General features: G+C 65.3%; 1 protein-coding gene across 1 annotated transcript in view; it reads right to left on the bottom strand.

Annotated features, from left to right (window-relative positions):
• The window catches only part of CTNNBL1 (catenin beta like 1), an 89,195-nt gene that overhangs the window by 40,567 nt on the left and 25,601 nt on the right, over positions 1 to 23,027 (bottom strand). Inside the window, exon 10 of the mRNA XM_048497957.1 lies at positions 9,730 to 9,974. Within this exon, the coding sequence (XP_048353914.1) occupies positions 9,730 to 9,974 (245 nt within the window). The remainder of the gene's footprint in view (positions 1 to 9,729; positions 9,975 to 23,027) is intronic.

Here is a 23,027-nt window from a genome sequence, read left to right as displayed (position 1 = left end):
TCATCGGAGTGTTGTGGGGTTTCCACCAGGCTGCATGGCTGTGTCTCAGCAGCATTTTCTCTGGACGTTTCGCCTGCATCTGTGGCGGGCATCTTCAGAGGCTGCCAAACTGCCGCACTGGAGATTCTCTGGCCCCCGGCGGGCAGGTGACCTTGCTTGCCAGGGGAGAGGTGTAAACAGAACAGGGTCTGCCATGACCACTAGTGCCGTGGTGGCGAACCTTTGGCACTCCAGATATTATGGACTACAATTCCCATCAGTCCCCAATTGGCCATGCTGGCAGGGGCTGATGGGAATTGTAGTCCATAACATCTGGAGTGCCAAAGGTTTGCCTACACAGTGAGAGCAGAGGATGCTCTAGTGAGAGCAAAGGATGCTCTAGCAGTTCTCTGTGGTGGGTATGAACACTGCCTTACGCTGAATGGTGCATCAGGAAAGCTACAGATTTTTTTCCTTTCACGGCACCTGATCTTTAGCTGGAGCTGCTGAGGACTGAACCTGGGATTTTTGGGCGCTGAGCAGATGTGGCGCCATCGAACGAGGGGCCCTCCCCACCGCGTGACAGCTGTGGAGGATCTGAGCCACCCATGGCTTTGTTTCCAGCCTCATGGGGAGAGAAAGAGACTCTGGACAACAGCGTCAGAGGACCAGGGACCGAAGGGACGCTCGTGTGGGGGCCAGCCACTGTGGAAGGGTGTGTTTGGAAGCCCCCTCCCAATTTTCTGCAAGAGAGCAGGTTGTTTTCTGACCGTTGCCGCTCCCCAGCAAGGCCGGCCCCCACCCCCACTTCCTCTAAATGTTATTTAGCCGCCCGGATCAACTGCCGCAGCAAAGCCGTTGCCTCCGGTGGTCGGTCGTCCTCTGCAGAAGTGCTCCTCCCTCAGCGCCTGCCGGGCCTCAACTTCTACGGGGATCCTAATCCTTCATCAAGAAGATTACAACAAGCCCACTAATCCGAAAACAAACAGCCCCAGCGCTGGGCAGAATTAGACTTCTGGCTCGGCGCTAATTTCGATCATTAGCTCGCCATCACCTGCGGCAGTTCTTGATTCCTCCTCCCACCCTCATCCGAAGGTGCGTTTAATGGGGGGACGCGAGGGGACGTTTCCACATGTGGCTGCGGAGCTGGGCTGGCCGGCCTGCTTTCCCTGTGGCCTGAGGCTGGATCGGCCGGAAAGGAATTGCCAAGGCTCTGGGCAGACGTACGACGTCACTGGTTAAACCATGCCGAGGCCAAGTGCGTTAAGAGGCAAGGCCAACAAATGGGGGGAGGGGGGGGAAGAAGGGCAAACGTGTTCACCACAAGGACAGGCACGGTGCCGGGAAGGAGGGACAAACAAGACACGAGGGAATAAGACGGACCATTGCGGGGCGGTCCTGTGATGGAGAGATTCTATTGCTGAAGTAAGGAAATCACACAAGGGTGGTGAAGGGCTTTGATCCCAGGAAAGGCCATTCAAATTTGACCAGTAGAATTCAAAAGTTAAGAACATAAGAACATAAGAACTAGCCTGCTGGATCAGACCAGAGTCCATCTAGTCCAGCTCTCTGCTACTCGCAGTGGCCCACCAGGTGCCTTTGGGAGCTCACATGCAGGAGATGAAAGCAAAGGCCTTCTGCTGCTGCTGCTCCCGAGCACCTGGTCGACTTCTCCTCCATAAATCTGTCTAAGCCCTTTTTAAAGCTATCCAGGTTAGTTAAGATTTACGTCATGGCAGGGTGGAGTTTTCCAGGGAAGGTGAAAACAAAGGATTTAGGATCCCATCTGAGAGGTTTGACTAGGAAGCATCTCTCTACCAGGGGCTCCTGGGAGAGAGGACAATGACATTAAAAAGGAACTTTTTTTGCTAAGAGAACTGTGCTAAGATTTTGTTATTTTCACTTGAAATAAAAGCTTATGAAACTTAGCAGGCTGGAGTGCTGGATGGGAAAAGAATCCACAAACGATTGCCGGATGGCAACCCTCAATCCAAGGGCAAGATCGTGGCAGGTCCCAGCCCAGATCCACAGCAGTTGCATGCTCGTGGCCAAGAGGATCACCAGGCAAACTCCGCCTCTCTCTCGCTCTCCCCCCCAGCATGCACCTACATAAAACTGTTGAACATCGCAGTGAAGAAGAAGAAGAAGAAGAAGAAGAAGAAGAAGAGTTTGGATTTACATCCCCCCTTTCTCTCCTGCAAAAGACTCAAAGGGGCTTACAATCTCCTTGCCCTTCCCCCCTCAAAACAAACCCCCTGTGAGGTAGGTGGGGCTGAGAGAGCTCCGAGAAGCTGTGACTAGTCCAAGGTCACCCAGCTGGCGTGTGTGGGAGTGCCCAGGCTAATCTGAATCCCCCAGATAAGCCTCCACAGCTCAGGCGGCAGAGCTGGGAATCAAAGCTGGTTCCTCCAGATTAGATACACGAGCTCTTAACCTCCTATGCCACTGCTGCTCCACAGTGGATGGGGGAGGGGCAGGGGCTCAGTGGCAGAACATCAGCCGGCCTTCAGGAGGTCCCAACTTCAGTCCCCGGCATGTCCAGTTGAAAGGGATGACCCTGGGAAGCGCCTGCCAGTCAGAGAGGAACCCAAGCGCCTCTTTCAGTCTCAGGGGGCTTCATGCGATACCAGCCGGTGGCTCCGGAGGGGACTTCTGGACACCACGGACCCAAGGGGCGCTAGATGGGGGGGGGGACACCCACGTTTCTTCCCATGTTGTGCTCCACAAAGAATTCCCACTGACATGTCCGACGCACCAAGAGGGACTTCCTGTGGAGTCAAGCCGGTGAGTCATGGTAGAAGAACAGAAGAGTTTGGTGTATTGTCGAAGGCTTTCGTGGCCAGAATCACTGGGGTGCTGTGTGGTTTCCGGGCTGTATGGAGAGAGAATGCTTCTAGAACACGGCCACACAGCCCGGAAACCACACTGCACCCCGGAAGAGTTTGGCTTTCTACCCCACCTTTCTTTCTTGTGAGGAGTATCAAAGAAGCTTCAACAGTCCTTAAGAACATAAAAACTAGCCTGCTGGATCAGACCAGAGTCCATCTAGTCCAGCATTCTGCTACTCGCAGTGGCCCACCAGGTGCCTTTGGGAGCTCACATGCAGGATGTGAAAGCAATGGCCTTCTGCTGCCGCTGTTGCTCCTGAGCACCTGGTCTGCTAAGGCATTTGCAACCTCAGATCAAGGAGGATCAAGATTGGTAGCCATAGATCGACTTCTCCTCCATAAATCTGTCCAAGCCCCTTTTTAGCTGTAAGGGAGGCAAAAAAGGATTATGAGGAACGCATGGCTGCGAACATCAAGACCAGCAACAAACAGTTCTTCAAGTACATCAAAAGCAGGAAGCCAGCAAGGGAAGCGGTAGGCCCGTTAGATGACAAAGGAACAAAGGGTGTGCTAAAAGATGGCAGGGAGATTGCAGAGAAGCTGAATGAATTCTTTGTATCTGTCTTTTCACCCAAGAGGAGGTGAGGAACATTCCTGCACCTGAACCTAAAGCTTCTTAGGAGGCTTAATCCGAGGAACTAGCTTAAGATAGAGATAGACAAGCGAAGAAGTTCTGGCAGCCATTGATAAACTAAATGTTACTTCAAATCCCCTGGCCCAGATTGGCCAGTATCTACCCAAGAGTTCTTAAAGAGCTCAAGCATGAAATTGCTGATCTTCTCTACTCTTTAATATGCAACTTAACCCCTGAAATCAGGCTCCATCCCCTGAAGACTGGAAGATGGCCAATGTCACACCAATCTTTAAGAAAGGATCTAGGGGGACCCGAAATTACATAGGCTGCAGTCAGTTTCGACATCTGTTCCTGGTAAATTAGTAGAATCTGTCATTAAAGATAAAATTATAAAACATGTAGAAAAGCAAGACCTGCTGAGAAAGAGTCAGCATGGCTTTTGCAGAGGCAAATCCTGGGGTTCTTACAAAACTTACTAGAGTTCTTTGAGGGTGTAAACAGGCATGTGGACAGGGGTGAACCGGACATTGTCTACTTGGATTTCCAAAAGGCTTTTGACAAAGTTCCTCACCAGAGACTGTTGAGAAAACTCAGCAATGAAGGAATAAGAGGGGAAGTCCTCCTACATGGATTAAAAACTGGTTGAGAAACAGGAAACAAAAGAGTGGGTGTAAAATGGGAAGTTCTCACAATGGAGAGATGTCGGGAGTGGTGTCCCCCAAGGATCCGCTGGGACCAGTGCTCTTTAACCTATTCATAAATGAGACCTGGAAGTAGGGTGGGTAGCGTGGTGGCCAAGTTTGCAGGATGATACCAAATTATGTAGGGTGGTGAGAACCACAAAGCGATTGGCGTAAGAGCTCCAAGCGGACCTTGATAAATTAGGTGAGTGGGCTCAGAAATGGCAAATGCAGTTCAATGTAAGCAAAATGTAAAATGATGCACATAGCAAAAAATCCAAACTTCACATACACGCTTACAGGGGTCAGTGCGCTATCAGTCACAGGCAGACCAGGAAAGGGATTTAGGCGCCTTAGTTGATAGTTCCATGGGAATGTCAACCTCAATGCATGGCAGCTGTGAAAAAAGGCAAACTCTATGCTGGGGATCATTAGAAAAGGAATTCGATAATAAAACTGTGTAAAAGATTGTCATGCCCTTATATAAAGCAGTGGTGCGACCAAGCACATGGATTACTCTGGGATCAGAAATCAGTTCTGGTCGCCGGGTGATCTCAAAAGGATATTGAGGAGATAGAAGGAGAGAAGGGTAACAAGGATGATGACTGGAGCACCTTCCCTATGAGGATAGGCAGCGCTGGGGACCTCCTTTAGTTTGGAGAGGAGGCGGCTGGAGGGGGGATAAGTGATTGAAGTCTACAAAATTATGCATGGGGTGGTAGAAAATGTTGACAGGAGAGAACTTTTTCTCTCTTTTCTCACAATACTTAGAACCAGGGGGCATTCATTGAAAATGCTGGGGAAGAATTAGGACTAACTAAAAGGAAACACTTCTTCTCACGCTAACGTGGTGATTGGTGTTTGGAATATGCTGCCACAGGAGGTGGTGATGGCCACTAACCTGGATAGCTTTTAAAAGGGGCTTGGACAGATTTATGGAGGAGAAGTCGATTTATGGCTACCAATCTTGATCCTCCTTGATCTGAGATTGCAAATGCCTTAACAGACCAGGTGATCGGGAGCAACAGCCGCAGAAGGCCATTGCGTTCACATCCTACATGTGAGCTCCCAAAGGCACCTGGTGGGCCACTGCGAGTAGCAGAGAGCTGGACTAGATGGACTTTGGTCTGATCCAGCTGGCTTGTTCTTATGTTCTTATGAGAACAGGACGGCCGCAGCAGACGAAGCTGCGGGGAAGGGGGTTGGCAGTATCATTATAAGGGACTTCCCGCCCTGTGGAATCCTCTGCCACAGAAGGGGCTCACTGTCCCGTAGCAGAGACTCAGATGGGAACAGCCCCTAACCGAGGGTCCCCAAAAAGCATCCATTTGGACCGCCAGCTGGGACGCTGGGCCCATGCAGCTTGGATTTAGATCTCCATGTTTCTCTCCTGTAAAGAGAGTCAAGGGGGCTTACAAACTCCTTTTCCCTTCCTCTCCCCACAACAAATACCTTGTGAGAGCAGGTGGGGCTGAGAGAGTTCAGAGAAAACTGGGACCATACCCTTTTCAGGATAAAGATGAACACCAGACTTGAGAATTCATCCGCCATTTCCTGCAATACTAGAACCAGGGAGCATTCATTGAAAATGCTGGGGGGAAGAATTAGGACTAATAAAAGGAAACACTTCTTCACGCAACGTGTGATTGGTGTTTGGAATATGCTGCCACAGGAGGTGGTGATGGCCACTCACCTGGATAGCTTTAAAAAGGGCTTGGACAGATTGATGGAGGAGAAGTCGATCTATGGCTTCCAATCTTGATCCTCTTTGATCTGTGATTGCAAATGCCCTAGCAGACCAGGTGCTCAGGAGCAGCAGCAGCAGCAGAAGGCCATTGCTTTCACCTCCTGCCTGTGAGCTCCCAAAGGCACCTGGTGGGCCACTGCGAGTAGCAGAGTGCTGGACTAGATGGACTCTGGTCTGATCCAGCAGGCTAGTTCTTATGTTCTTATGTTCTAGAATGCTCCCTTTGGGTCCCTAGTTCTGTGTTCGGGTCCCTACCTAGTTCTGTCCCCAAGGAACGAGGATCCGAGCAGAGCAATCGAGAACAAGGACAGTTCAGGAAATGACGGCTGAATTCCCAAATCTGGCGCAATGTTTATGTTGAAAAAAGGTATAGGCCAAGGTCACCCAGCAGGGTTTGTGTGCAGGAGGGAAGAAACAAATCTATTTCACAAGATAAGAGCCCCGCTACTCATGTGTAGGAGTGGGGAATTGAACCTAGTTCTCCAGATCAGAGTTCACCGTTTTAAACCACTACCCTCCGCTGGCTCTCTCCCACGCTAAACACAATCTCTATCAATACAAATCTCTATACAAATGAATTAATGCACCTGAACGTTAAAAAAAGGGAGCTCATAATATCACAGGCCCTTTTCTTTCTGGCACCTGACATTTCAAAGAACAGAAATTTGGTATTTGAATGTGGAAGAAGAAGAAGAAGAAGAAGAAGAAGAAGAAGAAGAAGAAGAAGAAGAAGAAGAAAAAGAAGAAGAAGAAGAGGAGGAGGAGGAGGAGGAGGAGGAGGAGTTTGGATTTATATCCCCCCTTTCTCTCTTGCAGGAGACTCAAAGGGCCTGACAATCTCCTTGCCCTTCGCCCCTCACCACAAACACCCTGTGAGGTGGGTGGGGCTGAGAGAGCTCCGAGAAGCTGTGAATAGCCCAAGGTCACCCAGCTGGTGTGTGTTGGAGTGCACAGGCTAATCTGAATTCCCCAGATAAGCCTCCACGGCTCAGGCGGCAGAGCGGAGAATCAAACCCGGTTCCTCCAGATTAGATACACGAGCTCTTAACCTCCTACACCACTGCTGCTCCCCTTCCAAACCAAAGCAAACAGTCACCAGAACGTGTCAAAACTCAAACTGGAGTCCTGAAAAGTGTGCTCAGAGTTTAAAAAGCCAAAAGTCAGGGTCTGAATTTTAAACAATCGAATTTGAATGGCCACAGGCAGATTTCCATATGGAAACGCGCGCCGAGCTTCGGCTGAACTCCACAGCAACCAATTAGCCATTTATGGAAGCGGCCGCTAACTGAGCCTTCCAGGAGGACACAACCCAAAACTCAGGCCGAGCCGACGGCGGAGCCAGAAGCACTGAACACGGCGCCCAATTCTGCCCGTGCCAGGCGAGCGTCACCTGCCCACCCAAACCACCTGCCCTTGCAATACTGATAGCAGCATGCCAGAGGCAGGGCGGAAGAGCCTCTTAAAGCCATTAACGCAAGCTGGTGCTCAACAGCATGGATACAATCCAGTAGAACCTGGAAAAAATCCATTTGAAAACAAGATGACGGTGGCACTTCAGACTTTGGGTGCAAGTGAAATAGAGCCTCCACAATGCCCTACTCTCCATGGGCAGGATTGTACCCCCACATACACTAACACACCGATTCCTGCCTCAAAGAGGAGTCTGTCTCGCACCGATTCCTGCCTCAAAGAGGAGTCTGTCTTGCACCAATTCCTGCCTCAAAGAGGAGGCTGTCTTGCACCGATTCCTGCCTCAAAGAGGAGGCTGTCTTGCACCGATTCCTGCCTTAAAGAGGAGGCTGTCTCGCACGACTCCGGAAGGAAGAGGGCTCCTCCCCTCCTGTCCCCTACTTGACAGCCCCTTGACCCCTGCAGGGCACCGCCCTCCTTTCAGCCTGTCCCCCTGGTATTCCAGAGGCAGCGCTCGGTTTGCAGCTGTACAACCTGGAAAAACCATAACACCCTAGTGAAGTGGTGGCGAACCTATGGCACGGGTGCCAGAGGTGGCACTCAGAGCCCTCTCTGTGGGCACGCGTGCACAGAGTTCATCATGTGATAATAGTGTAATTATTTATTTATTTATTTATTTTATTTATTATTCTACTTTTATACCGCCCTCCCCCGAAGGGCTCAGGGCGGTTTACAACAGTGATAAGACAATAAATATTAAAACAATTTAAAAGCAGCATCCAATTTCTGTATCAATTAAAATAAAGATGGCGTCCCGCTATTAAAACTCCTACAAAGGGAACAGCGGGTTGTAGCTGTTTCCGGGCACCCCTATCAGCGGCTGGACTCTCCAAAAGCCCGGCGGAATAACTCAGTCTTACAGGCCCTGCGGAATTCATTAAGGTCCCGCAGGGCCCGGACAGTTGGTGGGAGAGCATTCCACCAAACAGGGGCCAGGGCCGTAAATGCCCTGGCCCTAGTGGAGGCCAGCCGCATCATAGAGGGGGCGGGGATCACAAGCAGATTGGCCTCTGCCGAACGCAGAGACCGACGTGGGACATATGGGGCCAGACGGTCTCTTAGGTACGAAGGTCCCAGATTATTAGGAAGATTATTAGCATTAAACCGAAGACCTAGTTTATTTATTTTATTTATTTATTATATTTTTTAGACCGCACTCCCCAGAAGGCTCAGGGAAGCAGTGAAGTTTTGGGGAAGCAGTGTAGGTAACCCTGTTAAGCGCTGTTAAACCCCACTGATTTTCATGGAAAGAACGAAAGCATGATCCTTTACCTGGGAGTAAGCTCGGTTGCTGGAAGTGGGGTTTGCTTCTGAGTAAACCCTCCTAGGGTCGTGATTCACCTGTTCGAAGCGTTACGCAGTTGCTTCGAAGTAAAGCTACCGACTACCACCAAGCTTACTCCCGAGTAACGCACGCCTTGGAGCCAACCGTTTTTTCTAAACTAAAACCTCAGCATTCAGGTTAAGTTGCCGTGTTGGCACTTTGTGATAAATAAGTGGGTTTTGGGTTGCAGTTTGGGCACTCAGTCTCGAAAAGGTTTGCCATCACTGCCCTAGTGATTCCGGCCGTGAAAGCCTTTGACAATATAATGTACTTCACTGCATATATTTCACAGAGCTCCGTAAAGAAAAAAGGCGGCTAACAAACGTTTCAATTAAAACAAACGCAACAGTGGCAGACGATCGCACCCAGACAATCCAAGAGGTGTCTTGGGGGGGCATTGTTTTCAGAGGTGCCAAAAAGAAGCAGCCCCTCAGAAGCCGAGGGAGCCCCCACAACCCCGTCCCCTTTCCTTATCTGCAAGCTCCACCCGGCCCATCCAAGCAGCTGGTAAAACAGATAACGCCGTCTCCAATCCAACTCCGCTACACAAAGGAGAACCGCGGTGGCCGAATCAGCAGCTCAGATCATCCGGAGACTACAGATCTTTGCGGAGCGCAGCGCCACTGGGGGAGAGGGCGGGCTGAGGGAAGCCGAGGGAAGCCGAGGGAAGAAAGAACCGCAGCGACCGGCAGCACTCGGCGCCTCTGATGCCCGATGTTCACGCCACACTCCAGTGCTCAGAGCCAGGCAAAGAACACTGTTTTGGAGGTGACATTTGCAGTTGGCTCATTACTCTTTTCAAAAGAGTTTGGCATCAAAGAGACAGCTTCAAACGACAGGCTCACGTGCGCATATGCAGGAGCTAATTAGCCACCATGCCGGTAGTCGGGCTGCCCAGGAGTCGCTGGGAGAGAGCGCATCCTTGCTTGCGCTCACGGCACAAGTCTTTTTATGTATGCTGGGGGGCGGGGGGGGGGGGGGCGGAAAAGCACGACGCTGGACTGATCCAAGCTTTTTCGTTTCGGAGGGCCCCCCTCCCTTGGAGGCCAGCTTTGATTCCATCCTACCTTCGTGCTCCTTCTCCGAGGTGCCGACCTTCTTGACTTTCTTTGGAGACTTCATGAACAGTGGGAAGATGGTCCTCAGGCCAAGAATGTCCACAAACTTGTGGCAGTTGTCTGCCCCCTCCGGCCCGATCATGGCGTGATCCAGGACTTTCAAGGCGCTGCTTCTGGAGATTTTCTTCTCCCTGCAAAAGAAGACTTTGTTAATGGGAGTCAGTGTGGAGGAATTGGGTTCAGGGGCTACTGGACTAAGACCACAGGCCCCCGGTTCAGAACCCTGGTCAGCCACAGAAATCCATGGAGATTCCCCGCCCCCCCGCCCTCCTTTTCCCTTCAGTAGCATGGATGGGTCCCACTGTGCAGGTTTTTAGATCCTTACTTGCTGTATTACCGACAACTATTATACAGTTTCTTTACAATCTGGGAATTGTAGTCCATAACATCTGGAGTGCCAAAGGTTCGCCGCCACTGCCCTAAGTTGAAGGAAGGAAGGAAGGAAGGAAGGAAGGAAGGAAGGAAGGAAATGCTCGCCAAACAATGCAAATCAAGTAATTTGGCAGGGGGTGAGTGTTGAATCCCAACTTCCTGGAACCAAATCCCAATTTCCTGGAACCAAATCCAGCTATTGCTCATTTCAGTGATTTGGCAAACTCTCTTCCAATCACATAACTATTCCCAGTGCTAGTCTTAGAGAGAGAAACAGCATCCTAAATGGACTCGTGATGAATCAAAGGCAACGTTTCAGAATGGAACGTTGACTAGCGAGTTGTGGGTTGTATGGGCGTGTTCTCCGGATGTTTTGCCTGCATCTGTGGCTGGCAGATCCTGTGAAGATGCCAGCCACAGATGCAGGTGAAACGTCGGGAGAAAATGCCACTGGAACATGGCCACACAGCCCAGAAAACCCACAACATGCTAGAGCACAGGTGTCAAACTCACGACCCCCCAGATGTTATGGACTACAGTTCCCATCATCCCCTGCCAGCATGATGCTGGCAAGGGATGATGGGAACTGTAGTCCATAACATCTGGAGGGCCACGAGTTTGACACCTATGCGCTAGAGATTCCGGCTGTAAAAGCCTTTGACAATACATAGAATGTTGAGTTATTCTTTCCATGATATTCTGGGGAAGTTTCAGTCTTATTGTCCTTGGATACCCAAGGCGGGGCCAGCTTTCCTTCTGAGAACTAGGTACTCTAGACCAGAGGTGTCAAACATGCAGCCCGGAGAACAGATTCAGCCCCTTGAGGGGGCTTATCAGGCCTGTAATCCAGCTGAGGCAACCCTCCCCCTCAAGGCAGCTTCTCCACCCTGCTGTGGGATCACCAATCCAGGGACCCCCCTAAGTGCCATTCTGGGGCCAGCCGAGGCAGCCACCCCCACACCTCGGGCCCGGCCCAACCAAGTTACATTTATGTCATATCTGGTCCTCCAAACAAATGAGTTTGACTCTCCTGCTGTAGACTTTCCAAGAGCGTTTGGGACTCTTTAGTTTGGAGAGGAGACGTCTGAGGGGGGATATGATTGAAGTCTATGAAATTATGCATGGGGTAGAAAATGTGGACAGAGAGAAATTTCTCTCTCTTTCTCACAATACTAGAACCAGGGGGCATTCATTGGAAATGCTGGGGGGGAAGAATTAGGACTGATAAAAGGAAACACTTCTTCACGCAATGTGTGATTGGTGTTTGGAATATGCTGCCACAGGGGGTGGTGATGGCCACTCACCTGGATAGCTTTAAAAGGGGCTTGGACAGATTTATGGAGGAGAAGTCGATTTATGGCTCCCAATCTTGATCCTCTTTGATCTGAGATTGCAAATGCCTTAACAGACCAGGTGATCGGGAGCAACAGCCGCAGAAGGCCCTTGCTTTCACCTCCTGCATGTGAGCTCCCAAAGGCACCTGGTGGGCCACTGCGAGTAGCAGAGAGCTGGACTAGATGGACTCTGGTCTGATCCAGCTGGCTTGTTCTTATGTTCTTAAGAGGCTTGGAACGGATATGTTTTAAGAACTCTACGGATACAATGCCGGAATACCCCAGGATCTGCCCCTGGAGAAAATATTTTAAAAAACTCAAAAATTTGGGGAACCACTGAAAAATATCTCCTGCTAACTTTTTTGCTCGTTGAGATTGAGAAAAGTACTTCTTAAAGCAAGGTTTTCATCATACAACTTGAGCATGCACAAACACACGCGCGCACACGCACGCACACGCACTGTGCAGCATGGAAAAGTCTGAGGATTTCCCACATTTTCCCAGAGGAAAAATAAAAAAAAATCCTGAATGATACCAGAAAAAAAAAGAACTTGTAATTTTTCCCTCTTAAGCATGAGTGAAATAAAAAAACAAGGCTTTACACAAAAATATAGTATGAAAAATTTTATGTAAGGTAATCTACAACGTTAGATAATGACAATTCTCGCTGTAAACATATGCAACGTTGACAAGAATTATTTTCTGCAATTATTATGTCTTCGCAGACAATACATTATTAAAGACTTCAGTGATTTCACTGATATAAAGTTTAATTTAATATCCAATTATGCTGGTAGTCCTACCTCTTATTACTGTTATGAGAGCGTTTCCATCCAAACACACACTTTCTCTCCTCTACTGCAAAATGCATTTACTATCTTCAACATTTGTTTTTCCTGCCTCTCAAATGGCAAGGAAAAATTACAGATCCACATGCTAGGGCAGTGCAGGATTTTAGCAGGTTGCACGCCTCCCTCAAGGACTGGGTACTTGCAAATTTTCTTATTGAAAACAAAGACATTTACACTTTTTAATGGCATGCATTATTACATACATATGCAAAAAAATTACAATGTAATATGCCAATTAAGTCGTAAAAGACGTCTTCTATTTTTTTAAAACTGTAAAAGCAGTTTTGGTTTAATAGGGAAGCAAGTACAACATATAGTTAATGTTTTCCCCAAAATGGCCCTCCAAAATGATCCAGATCTACTCCTGTGGCATATAATCTAAAAGAAAAACAGACCCCCAGAGGTCCGCTCCGTGCAGAAGAATACACATACATCTGTTGCATAATTCCTGCACAATTTGCCTTCTAACGGCTGACTTTGCAGAGACCTTAAAGCACCGGCTGGAGAAGAGGATTATGGGACAGAACTCGCTCATCTCAGCTGCTCGGCCAGAAAAGTCTTGGTCCAAAGAGCAAATGAGCTTGTGCAAGGAAGGCGGGTGGGAGGGGCTTTCTCACAAGAGAAACTAGAATGAAACGCCCCAGTCTTGGCAGTTCCCCTCCAAACCTTTTCCCCGTTTTATCAGCAGGTGCAAAAAGAGTTGGCCCTTGCAGGGGTTCAGAGGAGCAAACTCTAATCTGGAGAACTGGGTTAGATGAGCGGCAGACTCCACATGAGCGGCAGACTCTTGTCTGATGATTCAGATTTGTTTTTACCCTCCTACATTCCTGCTTGGTGACCTTCAGACAGTCCAGGGGCGTATCTGCCAGAGGGACATGGGGTATCACGTGTCCCCAGGCACACGTCATCTAATCACATGGGGGGGGGGGCGCCAGGGCCAGGTTGTGCTCACCGGCTCCGGGTTGTAGACCTGGACGCCAGCTCCGGCTCCAAGAAGTAGACCTGGGCGCCTGGTGTGTGTGTGTGTGTGTGTGTGTGTGTGTGTGTGTGTGAGAGAGAGAGAGAGAGAGAGAGAAATTCAGATTTTGCCCCCAGACTGCATTTGCCCTAGATACGCCTCTGAGCCAATCACAGTTCTCTGTGAACTCTCTCAGCCCCACCTCCCTCACAAGTTGTCTGTTGTGGGGAGAGGAAGGGAAAGGAGCTTGTAAGCCACTTTGAGACCCCTTATAAGATAGGAAAGTGGGGTATAAATCCAAACCCTTCTTCATAGTTGCTATGTGTAATTTGCCTTGAGTCCCTATGAGAAAGACAGACTACAAACAACATCAAAAATAAAAATAAAAGCGCAGTATTGTCGACTGAGAGGTCTCAGGTTGAGTTCTTTTACATTAGAAGAAGAAGAAGAGTTTGGATTTATATCCCCCTTTCCCTCCTGCAGGAGACTCAAAGGAGCTGACAATCTCCGCGCCCTTCCCCCCCCTCACAACAAACACCCTGTGAGGTGGGTGGGGCTGAGAGAGCTCCAAAAAGCTGTGACTAGCCCAAGGTCACCCAGCTGGCGTGTGTGGGAGTGCACAGGCTAATCTGAATCCCCCAGATAAGCCTCCACAGGTCAGGCGGCAGAGCGGGGAATCAAACCCGGTTCCTCCAGATGAGATACATTACCTGCTGCACAGTCCTTTTTTAACTGGAGATGCCGGGAACTGAACCTGGCACCTTCTGCATGCCCAACAGAGGCTCAGCCACTGACCCCTGCTCCCTCCCCTACAACAGGCAAGCATCGAGCGTGTTCCAGAAGCATAGTGCCACCACATAAAAGGCCCTGTCTCTAGTAGCCACGCACCTGCCTCTATTTTTAAAATAAAGTTTAATAATAATTTGAAAAATCACAATCCCATAAAATAAAACACCCAAACAGCCCACCCTCCTCCTGCTGAACAAAATAAAGAACATAAGAACATAAGAACTAGCCTGCTGGATCAGACCAGAGTCCATCTAGTCCAGCTCTCTGCTCCTCGCAGTGGCCCACCAGGTGCCTTTGGGAGCTCACATGCAGGAGGTGAAAGCAATGGCCTTCTGCTGCTGCTGCTGCTCCTGAGCACCTGGTCTGCTAAGGCATTTGCAATCACAGATCAAAGAGGATCAAGATTGGTAGCCATAAATCGGCTTCTCCTCCATAAATCTATCCAAGCCCCTTTAAAAGCTATCCAGGTTAGTGGCCATCACCACCTCCTGTGGCTGTATATTCCAAACACCAATCACACGTTGCGTGAAGAAGTGTTTCCTTTTATTAGTCCTAATTCTTCCCCCCAGCATTTTCAATGAATGCCCCCTGGTTCTAGTATTGTGAGAAAGAGAGAAAAATGTCTCTCTGTCAACATTTTGTACCCCAGGCATAATTTTATAGACTTCCATCATATCCCCCCTCAGACGTCTCCTCTGTGGGGGGGGGGGGGGGTGGGAGGGGGGGGGGGTGGGGGGGGGGGGGGGTGGGGGGGGGGGGGGGTGGGGGGGGGGGGGGGTGGGGGGGGGGGGGGGTGGGGGGGGGGGGGGGTGGGGGGGGGGGGGGGTGGGGGGGGGGGGGGGTGGGGGGGGGGGGGGGTGGGGGGGGGGGGGGGTGGGGGGGGGGGGGGGTGGGGGGGGGGGGGGGTGGGGGGGGGGGGGGGTGGGGGGGGGGGGGGGTGGGGGGGGGGGGGGGTGGGGGGGGGGGGGGGTGGGGGGGGGGGGGGGTGGGGGGGGGGGGGGGTGGGGGGGGGGGGGGGTGGGGGGGGGGGGGGGTGGGGGGGGGGGGGGGTGGGGGGGGGGGGGGGTGGGGGGGGGGGGGGGTGGGGGGGGGGGGGGGTGGGGGGGGGGGGGGGTGGGGGGGGGGGGGGGTGGGGGGGGGGGGGGGTGGGGGGGGGGGGGGGTGGGGGGGGGGGGGGGTGGGGGGGGGGGGGGGTGGGGGGGGGGGGGGGTGGGGGGGGGGGGGGGTGGGGGGGGGGGGGGGTGGGGGGGGGGGGGGGTGGGGGGGGGGGGGGGTGGGGGGGGGGGGGGGTGGGGGGGGGGGGGGGTGGGGGGGGGGGGGGGTGGGGGGGGGGGGGGGTGGGGGGGGGGGGGGGTGGGGGGGGGGGGGGGTGGGGGGGGGGGGGGGTGGGGGGGGGGGGGGGTGGGGGGGGGGGGGGGTGGGGGGGGGGGGGGGTGGGGGGGGGGGGGGGTGGGGGGGGGGGGGGGTGGGGGGGGGGGGGGGTGGGGGGGGGGGGGGGTGGGGGGGGGGGGGGGTGGGGGGGGGGGGGGGTGGGGGGGGGGGGGGGTGGGGGGGGGGGGGGGTGGGGGGGGGGGGGGGTGGGGGGGGGGGGGGGTGGGGGGGGGGGGGGGTGGGGGGGGGGGGGGGTGGGGGGGGGGGGGGGTGGGGGGGGGGGGGGGTGGGGGGGGGGGGGGGTGGGGGGGGGGGGGGGTGGGGGGGGGGGGGGGTGGGGGGGGGGGGGGGTGGGGGGGGGGGGGGGTGGGGGGGGGGGGGGGTGGGGGGGGGGGGGGGTGGGGGGGGGGGGGGGTGGGGGGGGGGGGGGGTGGGGGGGGGGGGGGGTGGGGGGGGGGGGGGGTGGGGGGGGGGGGGGGTGGGGGGGGGGGGGGGTGGGGGGGGGGGGGGGTGGGGGGGGGGGGGGGTGGGGGGGGGGGGGGGTGGGGGGGGGGGGGGGTGGGGGGGGGGGGGGGTGGGGGGGGGGGGGGGTGGGGGGGGGGGGGGGTGGGGGGGGGGGGGGGTGGGGGGGGGGGGGGGTGGGGGGGGGGGGGGGTGGGGGGGGGGGGGGGTGGGGGGGGGGGGGGGTGGGGGGGGGGGGGGGTGGGGGGGGGGGGGGGTGGGGGGGGGGGGGGGTGGGGGGGGGGGGGGGTGGGGGGGGGGGGGGGTGGGGGGGGGGGGGGGTGGGGGGGGGGGGGGGTGGGGGGGGGGGGGGGTGGGGGGGGGGGGGGGTGGGGGGGGGGGGGGGTGGGGGGGGGGGGGGGTGGGGGGGGGGGGGGGTGGGGGGGGGGGGGGGTGGGGGGGGGGGGGGGTGGGGGGGGGGGGGGGTGGGGGGGGGGGGGGGTGGGGGGGGGGGGGGGTGGGGGGGGGGGGGGGTGGGGGGGGGGGGGGGTGGGGGGGGGGGGGGGTGGGGGGGGGGGGGGGTGGGGGGGGGGGGGGGTGGGGGGGGGGGGGGGTGGGGGGGGGGGGGGGTGGGGGGGGGGGGGGGTGGGGGGGGGGGGGGGTGGGGGGGGGGGGGGGTGGGGGGGGGGGGGGGTGGGGGGGGGGGGGGGTGGGGGGGGGGGGGGGTGGGGGGGGGGGGGGGTGGGGGGGGGGGGGGGTGGGGGGGGGGGGGGGTGGGGGGGGGGGGGGGTGGGGGGGGGGGGGGGTGGGGGGGGGGGGGGGTGGGGGGGGGGGGGGGTGGGGGGGGGGGGGGGTGGGGGGGGGGGGGGGTGGGGGGGGGGGGGGGTGGGGGGGGGGGGGGGTGGGGGGGGGGGGGGGTGGGGGGGGGGGGGGGTGGGGGGGGGGGGGGGTGGGGGGGGGGGGGGGTGGGGGGGGGGGGGGGTGGGGGGGGGGGGGGGTGGGGGGGGGGGGGGGTGGGGGGGGGGGGGGGTGGGGGGGGGGGGGGGTGGGGGGGGGGGGGGGTGGGGGGGGGGGGGGGTGGGGGGGGGGGGGGGTGGGGGGGGGGGGGGGTGGGGGGGGGGGGGGGTGGGGGGGGGGGGGGGTGGGGGGGGGGGGGGGTGGGGGGGGGGGGGGGTGGGGGGGGGGGGGGGTGGGGGGGGGGGGGGGTGGGGGGGGGGGGGGGTGGGGGGGGGGGGGGGTGGGGGGGGGGGGGGGTGGGGGGGGGGGGGGGTGGGGGGGGGGGGGGGTGGGGGGGGGGGGGGGTGGGGGGGGGGGGGGGTGGGGGGGGGGGGGGGTGGGGGGGGGGGGGGGTGGGGGGGGGGGGGGGTGGGGGGGGGGGGGGGTGGGGGGGGGGGGGGGTGGGGGGGGGGGGGGGTGGGGGGGGGGGGGGGTGGGGGGGGGGGGGGGTGGGGGGGGGGGGGGGTGGGGGGGGGGGGGGGTGGGGGGGGGGGGGGGTGGGGGGGGGGGGGGGTGGGGGGGGGGGGGGGTGGGGGGGGGGGGGGGTGGGGGGGGGGGGGGGTGGGGGGGGGGGGGGGTGGGGGGGGGGGGGGGTGGGGGGGGGGGGGGGTGGGGGGGGGGGGGGGTGGGGGGGGGGGGGGGTGGGGGGGGGGGGGGGTGGGGGGGGGGGGGGGTGGGGGGGGGGGGGGGTGGGGGGGGGGGGGGGTGGGGGGGGGGGGGGGTGGGGGGGGGGGGGGGTGGGGGGGGGGGGGGGTGGGGGGGGGGGGGGGTGGGGGGGGGGGGGGGTGGGGGGGGGGGGGGGTGGGGGGGGGGGGGGGTGGGGGGGGGGGGGGGTGGGGGGGGGGGGGGGTGGGGGGGGGGGGGGGTGGGGGGGGGGGGGGGTGGGGGGGGGGGGGGGTGGGGGGGGGGGGGGGTGGGGGGGGGGGGGGGTGGGGGGGGGGGGGGGTGGGGGGGGGGGGGGGTGGGGGGGGGGGGGGGTGGGGGGGGGGGGGGGTGGGGGGGGGGGGGGGTGGGGGGGGGGGGGGGTGGGGGGGGGGGGGGGTGGGGGGGGGGGGGGGTGGGGGGGGGGGGGGGTGGGGGGGGGGGGGGGTGGGGGGGGGGGGGGGTGGGGGGGGGGGGGGGTGGGGGGGGGGGGGGGTGGGGGGGGGGGGGGGTGGGGGGGGGGGGGGGTGGGGGGGGGGGGGGGTGGGGGGGGGGGGGGGTGGGGGGGGGGGGGGGTGGGGGGGGGGGGGGGTGGGGGGGGGGGGGGGTGGGGGGGGGGGGGGGTGGGGGGGGGGGGGGGTGGGGGGGGGGGGGGGTGGGGGGGGGGGGGGGTGGGGGGGGGGGGGGGTGGGGGGGGGGGGGGGTGGGGGGGGGGGGGGGTGGGGGGGGGGGGGGGTGGGGGGGGGGGGGGGTGGGGGGGGGGGGGGGTGGGGGGGGGGGGGGGTGGGGGGGGGGGGGGGTGGGGGGGGGGGGGGGTGGGGGGGGGGGGGGGTGGGGGGGGGGGGGGGTGGGGGGGGGGGGGGGTGGGGGGGGGGGGGGGTGGGGGGGGGGGGGGGTGGGGGGGGGGGGGGGTGGGGGGGGGGGGGGGTGGGGGGGGGGGGGGGTGGGGGGGGGGGGGGGTGGGGGGGGGGGGGGGTGGGGGGGGGGGGGGGTGGGGGGGGGGGGGGGTGGGGGGGGGGGGGGGTGGGGGGGGGGGGGGGTGGGGGGGGGGGGGGGTGGGGGGGGGGGGGGGTGGGGGGGGGGGGGGGTGGGGGGGGGGGGGGGTGGGGGGGGGGGGGGGTGGGGGGGGGGGGGGGTGGGGGGGGGGGGGGGTGGGGGGGGGGGGGGGTGGGGGGGGGGGGGGGTGGGGGGGGGGGGGGGTGGGGGGGGGGGGGGGTGGGGGGGGGGGGGGGTGGGGGGGGGGGGGGGTGGGGGGGGGGGGGGGTGGGGGGGGGGGGGGGTGGGGGGGGGGGGGGGTGGGGGGGGGGGGGGGTGGGGGGGGGGGGGGGTGGGGGGGGGGGGGGGTGGGGGGGGGGGGGGGTGGGGGGGGGGGGGGGTGGGGGGGGGGGGGGGTGGGGGGGGGGGGGGGTGGGGGGGGGGGGGGGTGGGGGGGGGGGGGGGTGGGGGGGGGGGGGGGTGGGGGGGGGGGGGGGTGGGGGGGGGGGGGGGTGGGGGGGGGGGGGGGTGGGGGGGGGGGGGGGTGGGGGGGGGGGGGGGTGGGGGGGGGGGGGGGTGGGGGGGGGGGGGGGTGGGGGGGGGGGGGGGTGGGGGGGGGGGGGGGTGGGGGGGGGGGGGGGTGGGGGGGGGGGGGGGTGGGGGGGGGGGGGGGTGGGGGGGGGGGGGGGTGGGGGGGGGGGGGGGTGGGGGGGGGGGGGGGTGGGGGGGGGGGGGGGTGGGGGGGGGGGGGGGTGGGGGGGGGGGGGGGTGGGGGGGGGGGGGGGTGGGGGGGGGGGGGGGTGGGGGGGGGGGGGGGTGGGGGGGGGGGGGGGTGGGGGGGGGGGGGGGTGGGGGGGGGGGGGGGTGGGGGGGGGGGGGGGTGGGGGGGGGGGGGGGTGGGGGGGGGGGGGGGTGGGGGGGGGGGGGGGTGGGGGGGGGGGGGGGTGGGGGGGGGGGGGGGTGGGGGGGGGGGGGGGTGGGGGGGGGGGGGGGTGGGGGGGGGGGGGGGTGGGGGGGGGGGGGGGTGGGGGGGGGGGGGGGTGGGGGGGGGGGGGGGTGGGGGGGGGGGGGGGTGGGGGGGGGGGGGGGTGGGGGGGGGGGGGGGTGGGGGGGGGGGGGGGTGGGGGGGGGGGGGGGTGGGGGGGGGGGGGGGTGGGGGGGGGGGGGGGTGGGGGGGGGGGGGGGTGGGGGGGGGGGGGGGTGGGGGGGGGGGGGGGTGGGGGGGGGGGGGGGTGGGGGGGGGGGGGGGTGGGGGGGGGGGGGGGTGGGGGGGGGGGGGGGTGGGGGGGGGGGGGGGTGGGGGGGGGGGGGGGTGGGGGGGGGGGGGGGTGGGGGGGGGGGGGGGTGGGGGGGGGGGGGGGTGGGGGGGGGGGGGGGTGGGGGGGGGGGGGGGTGGGGGGGGGGGGGGGTGGGGGGGGGGGGGGGTGGGGGGGGGGGGGGGTGGGGGGGGGGGGGGGTGGGGGGGGGGGGGGGTGGGGGGGGGGGGGGGTGGGGGGGGGGGGGGGTGGGGGGGGGGGGGGGTGGGGGGGGGGGGGGGTGGGGGGGGGGGGGGGTGGGGGGGGGGGGGGGTGGGGGGGGGGGGGGGTGGGGGGGGGGGGGGGTGGGGGGGGGGGGGGGTGGGGGGGGGGGGGGGTGGGGGGGGGGGGGGGTGGGGGGGGGGGGGGGTGGGGGGGGGGGGGGGTGGGGGGGGGGGGGGGTGGGGGGGGGGGGGGGTGGGGGGGGGGGGGGGTGGGGGGGGGGGGGGGTGGGGGGGGGGGGGGGTGGGGGGGGGGGGGGGTGGGGGGGGGGGGGGGTGGGGGGGGGGGGGGGTGGGGGGGGGGGGGGGTGGGGGGGGGGGGGGGTGGGGGGGGGGGGGGGTGGGGGGGGGGGGGGGTGGGGGGGGGGGGGGGTGGGGGGGGGGGGGGGTGGGGGGGGGGGGGGGTGGGGGGGGGGGGGGGTGGGGGGGGGGGGGGGTGGGGGGGGGGGGGGGTGGGGGGGGGGGGGGGTGGGGGGGGGGGGGGGTGGGGGGGGGGGGGGGTGGGGGGGGGGGGGGGTGGGGGGGGGGGGGGGTGGGGGGGGGGGGGGGTGGGGGGGGGGGGGGGTGGGGGGGGGGGGGGGTGGGGGGGGGGGGGGGTGGGGGGGGGGGGGGGTGGGGGGGGGGGGGGGTGGGGGGGGGGGGGGGTGGGGGGGGGGGGGGGTGGGGGGGGGGGGGGGTGGGGGGGGGGGGGGGTGGGGGGGGGGGGGGGTGGGGGGGGGGGGGGGTGGGGGGGGGGGGGGGTGGGGGGGGGGGGGGGTGGGGGGGGGGGGGGGTGGGGGGGGGGGGGGGTGGGGGGGGGGGGGGGTGGGGGGGGGGGGGGGTGGGGGGGGGGGGGGGTGGGGGGGGGGGGGGGTGGGGGGGGGGGGGGGTGGGGGGGGGGGGGGGTGGGGGGGGGGGGGGGTGGGGGGGGGGGGGGGTGGGGGGGGGGGGGGGTGGGGGGGGGGGGGGGTGGGGGGGGGGGGGGGTGGGGGGGGGGGGGGGTGGGGGGGGGGGGGGGTGGGGGGGGGGGGGGGTGGGGGGGGGGGGGGGTGGGGGGGGGGGGGGGTGGGGGGGGGGGGGGGTGGGGGGGGGGGGGGGTGGGGGGGGGGGGGGGTGGGGGGGGGGGGGGGTGGGGGGGGGGGGGGGTGGGGGGGGGGGGGGGTGGGGGGGGGGGGGGGTGGGGGGGGGGGGGGGTGGGGGGGGGGGGGGGTGGGGGGGGGGGGGGGTGGGGGGGGGGGGGGGTGGGGGGGGGGGGGGGTGGGGGGGGGGGGGGGTGGGGGGGGGGGGGGGTGGGGGGGGGGGGGGGTGGGGGGGGGGGGGGGTGGGGGGGGGGGGGGGTGGGGGGGGGGGGGGGTGGGGGGGGGGGGGGGTGGGGGGGGGGGGGGGTGGGGGGGGGGGGGGGTGGGGGGGGGGGGGGGTGGGGGGGGGGGGGGGTGGGGGGGGGGGGGGGTGGGGGGGGGGGGGGGTGGGGGGGGGGGGGGGTGGGGGGGGGGGGGGGTGGGGGGGGGGGGGGGTGGGGGGGGGGGGGGGTGGGGGGGGGGGGGGGTGGGGGGGGGGGGGGGTGGGGGGGGGGGGGGGTGGGGGGGGGGGGGGGTGGGGGGGGGGGGGGGTGGGGGGGGGGGGGGGTGGGGGGGGGGGGGGGTGGGGGGGGGGGGGGGTGGGGGGGGGGGGGGGTGGGGGGGGGGGGGGGTGGGGGGGGGGGGGGGTGGGGGGGGGGGGGGGTGGGGGGGGGGGGGGGTGGGGGGGGGGGGGGGTGGGGGGGGGGGGGGGTGGGGGGGGGGGGGGGTGGGGGGGGGGGGGGGTGGGGGGGGGGGGGGGTGGGGGGGGGGGGGGGTGGGGGGGGGGGGGGGTGGGGGGGGGGGGGGGTGGGGGGGGGGGGGGGTGGGGGGGGGGGGGGGTGGGGGGGGGGGGGGGTGGGGGGGGGGGGGGGTGGGGGGGGGGGGGGGTGGGGGGGGGGGGGGGTGGGGGGGGGGGGGGGTGGGGGGGGGGGGGGGTGGGGGGGGGGGGGGGTGGGGGGGGGGGGGGGTGGGGGGGGGGGGGGGTGGGGGGGGGGGGGGGTGGGGGGGGGGGGGGGTGGGGGGGGGGGGGGGTGGGGGGGGGGGGGGGTGGGGGGGGGGGGGGGTGGGGGGGGGGGGGGGTGGGGGGGGGGGGGGGTGGGGGGGGGGGGGGGTGGGGGGGGGGGGGGGTGGGGGGGGGGGGGGGTGGGGGGGGGGGGGGGTGGGGGGGGGGGGGGGTGGGGGGGGGGGGGGGTGGGGGGGGGGGGGGGTGGGGGGGGGGGGGGGTGGGGGGGGGGGGGGGTGGGGGGGGGGGGGGGTGGGGGGGGGGGGGGGTGGGGGGGGGGGGGGGTGGGGGGGGGGGGGGGTGGGGGGGGGGGGGGGTGGGGGGGGGGGGGGGTGGGGGGGGGGGGGGGTGGGGGGGGGGGGGGGTGGGGGGGGGGGGGGGTGGGGGGGGGGGGGGGTGGGGGGGGGGGGGGGTGGGGGGGGGGGGGGGTGGGGGGGGGGGGGGGTGGGGGGGGGGGGGGGTGGGGGGGGGGGGGGGTGGGGGGGGGGGGGGGTGGGGGGGGGGGGGGGTGGGGGGGGGGGGGGGTGGGGGGGGGGGGGGGTGGGGGGGGGGGGGGGTGGGGGGGGGGGGGGGTGGGGGGGGGGGGGGGTGGGGGGGGGGGGGGGTGGGGGGGGGGGGGGGTGGGGGGGGGGGGGGGTGGGGGGGGGGGGGGGTGGGGGGGGGGGGGGGTGGGGGGGGGGGGGGGTGGGGGGGGGGGGGGGTGGGGGGGGGGGGGGGTGGGGGGGGGGGGGGGTGGGGGGGGGGGGGGGTGGGGGGGGGGGGGGGTGGGGGGGGGGGGGGGTGGGGGGGGGGGGGGGTGGGGGGGGGGGGGGGTGGGGGGGGGGGGGGGTGGGGGGGGGGGGGGGTGGGGGGGGGGGGGGGTGGGGGGGGGGGGGGGTGGGGGGGGGGGGGGGTGGGGGGGGGGGGGGGTGGGGGGGGGGGGGGGTGGGGGGGGGGGGGGGTGGGGGGGGGGGGGGGTGGGG

The sequence above is a fragment of the Sphaerodactylus townsendi genome, linkage group LG05 (assembly GCF_021028975.2).
Source record: "Sphaerodactylus townsendi isolate TG3544 linkage group LG05, MPM_Stown_v2.3, whole genome shotgun sequence".
In the NCBI taxonomy this organism is placed as follows: Eukaryota; Metazoa; Chordata; class Lepidosauria; order Squamata; family Sphaerodactylidae; genus Sphaerodactylus; species Sphaerodactylus townsendi.
Note: the sequence above shows the minus strand (reverse complement) of the source record. Positions and strands in the feature narration are given on the sequence as shown.